Consider the following 9,928-nt stretch of genomic DNA (forward strand, 5'->3'; position numbering starts at 1 on the left):
TTATCAAAAAGTTATTAATTTTTTTAAATTAATATGTTATAACCATCTGACCTTTGTTGTTTTATGGAGTTTTCAAACCTCTTATCCTGCTTAAAAATCTGTCTTATCCTGCTGTCAAAAATTAAAAAACAATAGTTCTTAATTCATTGTAATATATAAATTAAAAACAACACTCGCACAGTATCGTCGAAACATTCAAGATATATGTGAATTAACAACTGTTGTATTTTAATCTTTAGGCAGAATAAATGGTTTAAATTTTTTTTTTTTTCATTATCTGACTTCTCAAATGGTGAGTAGGTTGGTCGATGTACATGTCACAATCTCACAAGAGTAGATAGATCATAGCATAAAATAGGCCATCCTGCCCCACTAAGACCCCCGGGAGTGACGGTCCGATATCACTTATGAAATATTTGCTTAAAACGGGAAGAGAAGACTTTAAGATAGTTTAATTAAGCAATATTTAAAAAGTGCCTGAAATTGGAAAATGGCGTTATTTTTTTTTTCATATATATTTTAAGGTTTGATAACAAAAAATAATTAAAATTATAAATTTTGGGGTTTCTAACTGCGATTCATTCACTATAACTTTGTTCCAGGATAAAAGTTACTGTCATTCATTCATATATAACCAAACAAAAAGGCTATTAAAATGAATTATAAGAATATTATTTAAATACTTATTTTATTACTTCTATCCATTAGTTTATTACTTAAAATACATCCATAATATTTTTATTAATCAACTGTATATATCACTTTTTATCCCTAAATTGTTTTATTTATTCCTTCTCTTTTTACTAATGAACAATTTTTTTTTATTGATGTTTTAAACTTCTGTTTGATCTCTGTCATTTTTATTTTGATTTGTTATCTTCTACAATAAATTTTTCTCCATTTTGAAATTATTGGTATAATAAGATTTGATTCTGGATTAAAAATCAAATCTTTTTAAGTAAAGGGTCTATCAATTGTTCACATCTAGGATGGTGGGGGGGAGGGCAATCATAATTGTGATACCCGTTAGGTTTGATTGGATTACTGGATAAACTCTATTTTGTTATCACAAGACTCGACATGCAATAATAAAGAGTGCTTTTAGAGGTATTAGTTATCGATGAAATGTTTACCAACTTGTTTTATACCTTGTCAGTGCACTACCATAGATTAGAATGGATTTATCAAATCAGACATCTGAAGCTGATTGCTGCATTTGCCATAACGATCAATTATTTTTAAAACTGCTATATTTAAATATATTATATTTTAAAAAAGTATTATTCATTATGGTGTTTACAAGAAACCAGTTAATTTTTTTCTTTACATGAAAATTTTGAAATATTCAATGAAAAGGATAAATGTATGAATATGATTAAAGTTCTTACTAATGAGACTACTTTATTATATTCTGTAATTAGATCCACATATATTTTTATCATATTACTATCACTTATCTATGTTTGTTTTGTTTTTTTCGTTCCCCTCCCCTGGCCATTTCTAATGCTTGCAGGACTGGGGAATGGAGTGGATCCTTCATTTTACGAACCTATTCTAACCAGATAATTCTAATCAGAGTCTGTTCCTTACGTAAGCATGGCATCCAGTATGCCATGTTTGGCAGTTGACCGTCGAGAGTAGCTACCATACCCCATATCCCGGAAATGGCTAGGCTGGGGGTTAAAAAAAAAAGTTACTCATAGCATGCTCATGTTTTGTTGTTGATATTAGTTTTATTTAATTACTTTTAATTCAGTCTTTTTTTTTTTTTTTTAGTAAAAAACTTTCTCCAATAATCAGAAACAAATTTATTTATATAAAACTTTATATTTTAATGTTTTCCTTTAGAAGAATTTAATCTGTTATTAACAGTTCCTAGAATTGGAAAATTGACCAATTTAATTCAATTTTATATTCACTAATTATTTTTTAGAATACTAAATATATTTCGGGATCCTTAATATTTACATTTAAATGAGTTTGAACAGAAAGGAGAAAGAAGCAATTTTCTCGAGAACGTTTTAATGAATTTTCATTATAGATATACCAAATTAACGGAAATAACATTTATTTAAACTTCTATTCTCTTCATATTTGGGATTAAATGGATGGTTTTACAGATAATTACATTAATGTGAAAAATCCCTGTTAACTTCAACCTAAAGTAGCCTCCAAGGGGAGTGGCCTAATCTCCACCCCATAATTAGAATAAGAGTAGGGTTATGAATGACAGCCTCTTGAACCAAAGTGGAAAGGTTTAATTTCGTTGTACCACCACAAAATAAAAGTAAACCTGTGCTGGATGGAATTGAACCTGAACTGCTGCAGGTACCGAGGTGACACCTTAACCAGACTCACCTACAACAGCCTTCACTTTCCTTTGTATAAAATATATAGTTCTGTAAAAAGACAAAAAAAAAAATCAATGGAAATACTTATTTTAAGGTTCCCTCGAAACTAATTAAAATAAGTCTCGCAAAATAGTTTATGTAGTCAAATTAACTCAAAAACAAACATATTTACAAACTAATTTGCTATTTAAGGTAGTTTTATGTCTATTTCACAGCAACTGTTCCTTCTTCTCACTGGAAATTTTTACTTCTTTGTTGTTTTTTTTTTAAACTGCTCTTACAATTTTTATTTAACTCGTCATATCAATCTACAATCAAACTGTCTTTAACACCACATGAGTCTTATTCTCATTGAAATTAGACTATTCAAATTACAAGGCTTAAATGCCAAATTTTCGAAACTTTAAGGAACATTATTTCAAATAACTAATACAAAAAAAAATTAATTACCCGTTTTTATTGTTAATAGTAATAAAAATGGATAAATATAAATTTTGAAAGAATTCACAATTAACTAAAGGAGAAATATTTTTTCAGATTGAAAAAAAATTTCCAAAAATGAGAGAAAAAATATAGATGTATCATATACCATCAGAAAGCCAAAGATTAAAAAAAAAATTGAATGTTATAATATTTAAAGTTTTTTAAGATAATAGATGATAGCAAAAATGCATAAATAAAATTAATTTAAAAGAAAGGTTTTCATGTTTCCATATTTATTTTGACAATATCAAAATAAATTTAGATTCAAAGTTGGGCGGTAAATGAAAGTTATCACTACACCTAATTTTTATTTTATTAATTAAAATCTTCAATATCAGATAACAGTTCTTATTCATAAATCTGGGTTATTATATTATGTAATTAGATCATTTTATCGATGGTTTACTTCTCAGTGGTGCTAAGTTTATTTTTTACTAACCCTTATAAAGTATAATAATTTATAATATAACTTTGTACGATTAATTGAAAAGTTTTTTTTTTTTTTTTTTCTCGGCCCAAGATTCCCATTAGAGTCCTATACTGCCTAACCATGGTTGAGGGTCAAAGTTTTTCATTTTGTGGGACCGCCACTCAATGAAAAAGTTAACTGCCCAGGCCGGATTCGAACCGGTACCGCCAATAGTCTTCAAATTGGTAAGACTGTGTCTTAACAACTGAGCTACGGTCGGCCCTAAAATTGATAAGTTATAATTTTCCAAAAAGAGAGAACATTTAATTTTATTTTTTCATAAAGTTAGTGGAAATGTATCTGCCACTACTGTAAAGTATACCATCAATATGATTATTTATTAAACATGTTTGTTTTTTTACAAAATGATTTTTAACTTCATTGCTTCTTAACAATACTCGATGTAGACATTATTATGTGGCTAAAACCAAAATATTTCTTTTTCTCAAGATCCTGATGCACCAAGCAGAGCTACTCCAAAGGCAAGAGAGTGGCACCATTGGTTGGTCGTTAACATTCCAGGTTCAGAAGTTAAGAAGGGAGAAGTTTTGAGTGCATACATTGGTTCAGCACCACCCAAGGGAACAGGTAATTTTTTTTACCTAATAATAATTTTATTGGTTATTCACAAACCATAAAAGTTAGTATTCTGAGAGCAATGGGTATTTTGTTCACTCCGTTGAATAACATGTATGAAAAGAACATAATTAGTCTTTGTGTACTTGTGTATATGATGGGTTTGTGGTAAATATGAGAATCACTATACTTTTGTCTGTTTTCTTTTTCAATTAGTAATTTGTTCTCTATGAAGGTTTTTTTAAATTTATTTTCGTCATATTTCTCCTGATATTTTTTCAATAACTCGTAACTATTTCGGAATTTCCTTATATAGAAGAAAATAGTCAATTATTTCCAAATTTGAGCCCTGACATTGTATGCTGTGTTAAAAGTATAAGATAGAGAAAACATTGAAATGTTTTAATAATGGTGTATGAAGTAAGCCTTCAACTAAAAGCCAGACTCACATTCCCTTTTGATTAGCTGGTAGGATGTTGTGGACTGTATATAATGAAAATAAAACATAAAATAAAACTGAAATGAAAATCTATTGTCTAAGTTATAGGTTGTAGGGGTGGCCGAAATAAAACATTTGTTGTTAGATGTGTTTGATGTGTAATTTAATGATGTGGTTGATGATGATGGATGCTAATTATTGATATGTTGACTTACTATTCCATTTTTCTCTCACTCCTTGGTTTCCCTATAAATCCCTCATTTCTTGATTCCTTTCTCTTCTCTGCTCCGTGGGGAGGGGAGGGCACTTCAGAGTTCAGAGTCTCTCTACTCACTCATTTGCAGTAAAGATGATGAACAGTGAAGAAAAAGAGAGCATCTGTTAGCAAAAAACAAGATGGCTCTCTGATTCCCAGGTTCCTTCTCTTCCTACCAAGAGCACTGGAAGAGGTAAGCTTTTGCTGTTGGCCACTTAGGCCACTGGTAATGCCTTTCTTATGGAAGCCCTCCCCCTCCCCAAATCCATTTCAGACTTTTGGTTAATCTTAAGTTAACCGAAAAGATATTAATGTAGCTTCTAATGAACTGGACTAAAACAACAAATCAACTCTTACTAAATTAGATGTGAGAATGTTATATGAATGATATAGCCATAAAAATTACCTTTCTGTAGAAACCTGAAGATTTACAATATTTATTTTGAAAACATTAATAGTTAACACTACAAGCAGTTTTGTGTTCTCTATCTTCTTAGATTAGTAGCATAGTGTATAGTACAATAGCATTAAAAAAAAATTATAATTTTTTTTATTTATTTATTGAGTGTAATTTACAATTGTATAAATAATAAATACAATAAGTAAATCTGTGGACTGTTTCATTTACTCTTGAAAATCTTGGGAAGGAACCACCCGTTGGTGGTACTTTAAACATTAATTTAATTTAGAAGGCCCTGCAGCCTTCTTCTTTTCAGATGCCTCAGAGGATTATCAGGGATTGTCAAAGATGAGAGATTAAGAACTAATGGGTTAGGATGGATAAGGAATTTGGAATGAAAAGACGCATATCTGTTTTGGGCCAAATCTGCAATGAATGGGATGTTAAGGTCTTTGTGGATGAGTTTATTTGTAACATAATAAGGAGCATCAAGGATTTTATGTAGGATTTTGGATTGTAAGGATTGGATGCGGGAGGAATTTGATGGTTTGGTAGAGCCCCAGAGCTCAATTCCATATGTCCGAATTGGTCTGATTATCGTAGTGTATAATAGTTTTTACAAAAAACTAATGGGAAGTTTAGAGCGTTTGTTAAGGTGTTGTAGCAATCGAAATCTACGAGCAGTTTCTTGTCGTTTCAGTCTTGTATGTGGGTTCCTTGTAAGTCTCATGTCAACATGGATTCCTAAGTATCGAATCTGTTCAACAGGCGTTAGTGGAGTATCTCGTAAAAGGATACTGTAGGACAGGAGGGTAGAGGTTTATTTTGATTCTCCAGTTATTTATAATTAAAATTTTTTTTTCAGGATTGCATCGTTATGTTTTTGTTGTGTATAAACAACCAAAGAAATTGGAATTTGATGAGCCAAGACTCCCCAACAAGTACGTTTCTGGATTTCACTTAATTTTTTAATTTATTTTATAAGAACCTTTTAATATATTTTATACGTATTGTTTTTCAGTTCTCCCAAAAACAGAGCTAATTTTTCTATTGCTAAGTTTGCCAGCAAGTATGATCTTGGAAAACCGATTGCAGGAAATTTCTACCAAGCAGCTTGGGATGAATACAGCGATGAGGTCCACAAGAGACTCGCTTAAGGAACTTGGTCTTCAGAAATTAAATTTTTTTTTTGTTTGATAACAAAATAAAAAATAATTTCACTTTTCATTTAGACAATAAAATGTTAAAAAGACACTATACTACTAACCCAAATGTTAGTTATTAAATAAAAGATTATATCAAAATTTGTTTTAAAAAATTGAATGTTATAAAGTATATTTTTTTACTTTCACTTACCTACTTATGAATATAGGTTTAAATGTTGCCAATTTTTGTGGATTGACAACATTGACTACAGACATAGGATAGAGGACTCAGAGAAACTAAGCAATTGTGAATGTCTTCAATCTAGTTTTTATATCTATATAGGCTTATGTACAGCTGATACTGTTTCATCCTACTTAAATGATAACTTTGACCTTTTATTGATATGGTAAATTTTTAGTATAGAACATAATAGCTCAATTTAAATGTAAAGCCGTTGATGTATGAGAGTATCGTCTAGTATGTAATTCTGGAAAAAAAGGAAGATTCTATTCACTTCTTTATGATATATCTTATATGTAGTGAGATATGAGGAAAAAAATTGAGTTAAACACTTAACTGGAAGTCCAGTCGACTGAGTGAGTGGAGAGCTGACAAAACCGTGGGGGATCAGTGAAAGAACGTTTGCCTCCGCGCATCTCCCTCTCCCTGTAATCTCTTCTGATTAAACGAACGTAAACTTGACTTTGAAAAATAAACACTTTTTATTAATAAAAATTTTTTTTATTCGATTGTATCCAAAGTTTCTTAAGACATTTTTCTGCAAGTGAGATACTTCTTTATGTAATTAAAAAGATAATTCTAATTATATAGTAGATATTTCTTTGTATAGGAGCATGACAGATTTAGGTAAGTATCGGCAATAATAAAAAAGTATAGTGAGGTAAGAGGGAAAACATATTGAGCAGCAGACCTGTTTCTCAGATGGATTATTGAATTTATTTCTATGTATAAACTGGATTTAGGTTATTATGTTATATATATAACTAATTGCTAAAATGTCCATGGATAGAATGTTTATTTATCAATGGTTTTATGAATATGAGTTGAAACTAATGGCAATTTTAGCTATTAGTTTCAACTATAGCTAATTTTTTCCTATCTCTGTGTGCTCCCACATGATAGACCAAATGATTATTATGGCACTATGGTCCTGCAAGAACTCAGGCCTCCTCCACAACAGCCAACCAATCTACACGGTCTCTTACTTTCTTCTTCCATCTGCCAATCTTCAAGAGCTTCAAATCCTCCACATTGTCTATCCGAGGACGTCCTCCGTTTTCTATCTGGTTTGCCAGAAACCATCTTTGTGTATTCTTTCATCGGGCATCCTCTCAACGCATGATGAACCAAAGGGTTGACAAAAAAAAATTGCGTCACAATTTTATTGGGCCATTTCAAATGAAATGTCCATTTTTATTATTGCCAAACTGTCAAGTAGGGTTTTGGACCTTTTGTTTTAGCCATTATTAACCCTATATTTTTTAATAATATTTACTATTATTCCAATTGATTACACATTGTTTAGTATGACATCAAATATTACCATGGAAACACAATAGTCGAATAATTTTTTTATGAGTTTGAACTTGTACACTCAGCAACCCAAGATCCAAGAAAGGTTACCATGGCATTTGGGGAAAGGTATTGTTTGACTGGTGACACAGATTTGGATAACCAACCCAGAGGAAGACCTTGACCAGCAATTGACAACCATTAACTCTCTGTGGGAGAAACCTCTTGCTGAACTGTTAAAGGACTTGCAGCACAACTGAAACCAGCTGTATTGACTATTGGTTAAGTAAACAGGGTAGACCTATGGTTACCTAAGGAACTTAATGCTGAAGTGTTATGGGACAAACATGTCACTGCTTACTAGGGATAAAAAACAAGTCTTTCCTCATTAATTAAATAAAACAGAGAGCACAAATATTTATCTGGTGAAAGTTCTAAAACAATGCTGCTTACACACAAACCTGTGGATGAGGCACAAGCACCTTTTAATTTGTCCCCAAATCTGACACTCAATGGGTTGGTTACAAAACCAGCCAATCAAAATAACAAATTATAAGCTTGAGCATGCATGAGTTTGACAAACCTGTAGAGGCAACTTACAGGTAGAATTCGCATATTATGGAATATAAATCAAAGTAGGACCTTTTATCCTCCAAACGAAATTCCAAGAGGGATCAAACATGAAGTTGAAATGTGGGGGAACAAATAAATCGGAGTCAACGTCCATCAAAGCCGATGAAGGATTGGAAGAACAGATTGAAAAGCATGTTGCATAGAGTGGTTTCGCATAAGGGGCAATTCCTTGGTTGCATTTCTCACTGGAGTAGTTCGTGAGCCGAAGTATTCCTGTTTCCATCTGGACCGCTTTTGGAGGGCTTGATCTTGGATGATCCTTGGACAATCCAAAATCCTCAATGCTCCTTACTTTGTCACAAATAAAATCATACATAAAGACCTTATGTATGTTCCCTATGTAACCGATCTAGCCCGAACCAGATATCACTCCTTCCATTATAAACTCTCTAACCACTCAAATCCCTTAGTTTCTAATCTTGAATCCTCTTCCATTCCTGACAATCGTCCGAGGCTTCTGAAAAGAAGATGGCCACGAGACCAGCTAATGTAAAATATCATTAGAGTGCTACCAATGGGTAGTTTCTCTACAGCCGGGAGGGATCTCTTGAGACTAATTTTCAAGGAGGTGTGAAGGCTGGCTTTTTCGCTGAAGTTGTCCGATACACAGTTCATGTGGCAATTCTTTGGGAAAACTCTTCTTGGAATTCATTCCAATTGATTCCCGAGGTGAATAACCAAGGAATTGCTCTCTCCCGAGTTCAACATTATTCAACAACAGTAGAAAACAGTCATTGGCAATCGATGTGTATTTCGCTCCACGTTGCATGTGGTGCAAATTTGGTTAGCAGTGTAACCTTCAGTTTTGTGAGCATTATTATAAGTTATGACCTCAGGTTTTTTTTTTTCTCCAGTACTTTTATCAACGGCTTTGGTTCCGAGCGCAGAAAAAACCAGGAGTACACATTTATTCTTGCATGTGAAATAGGTTGCCAACACTTTTTCGTCGTTGAAACCAAAAAGTACGGAATATTGCGGTCTCCCTAAAATCAAAGAAATACTGAAATAACAATTGAAGAATTCATAAAAAAAATCTCGGAAACAGGGGCGATGAACCAGCCACACGATCCCCATTCATAAACGGTGATGGAACCTGACCAAAATGACTTTAACACAAGTATCGAAGAACAATGAAGTGCTTGAATTTACTATCTGAAGTGAAAAATATTGAACTTGGGTTTGTGACGTAATCGGCCTTTCAGATCAAAGCAGTCACGAGGCAGGTAAAGTTGATGCTTCAACTCCCTCGGCTACAAACGGACACTAATTAAATTAACAAACATCTGATATAAAATCTATAACAAAAGTTGAATTTTTAGGTTATGTTGTACTATTCTATGACTGTCATATACTCTTTTTTTTTGTTTTGCTGATATTAACCTTTCCTTTCATTTTTCTATCTTTATTTTAAAATTATCCATTATATAATGAAAGTATTGTAAATCAAATTTAATAACCGATAAGACACATGTGTGCTCGCTGTTAATAATAACCCATTAATTGTATCCCAAAATCTCCAATCCCATATCACAGCCCTCGAAGATTGGTGTCGTAATTGAAGGATTAAGATAAATCCCATCAAATCACCTTTACCCTTCGTCGTAAACCTACTGACTGCCCTATAGTTTCATTTAACGATGTT

General features: G+C 32.2%; 1 protein-coding gene across 1 annotated transcript in view; it reads left to right on the forward strand.

Moving 5' to 3' along the window:
- Positions 1-6,297, forward strand: part of LOC106690691 (protein D3) — a 12,972-nt gene extending 6,675 nt beyond the window's left edge. Inside the window, exons 3-5 of the mRNA XM_014436203.3 lie at positions 3,754-3,891; positions 5,840-5,915; positions 5,996-6,297. Of these exons, the coding sequence (XP_014291689.1) occupies positions 3,754-3,891; positions 5,840-5,915; positions 5,996-6,131 (350 nt within the window). The 3' untranslated portion in view covers positions 6,132-6,297. The remainder of the gene's footprint in view (positions 1-3,753; positions 3,892-5,839; positions 5,916-5,995) is intronic.
- Positions 6,298-9,928: the final 3,631 nt, after the last annotated feature.

Source organism: Halyomorpha halys, unplaced genomic scaffold, assembly GCF_000696795.3.
Source record: "Halyomorpha halys isolate HHAL.00 unplaced genomic scaffold, Hhal_1.1 Scaffold1825.1, whole genome shotgun sequence".
Taxonomy (NCBI): domain Eukaryota; kingdom Metazoa; phylum Arthropoda; class Insecta; order Hemiptera; family Pentatomidae; genus Halyomorpha; species Halyomorpha halys.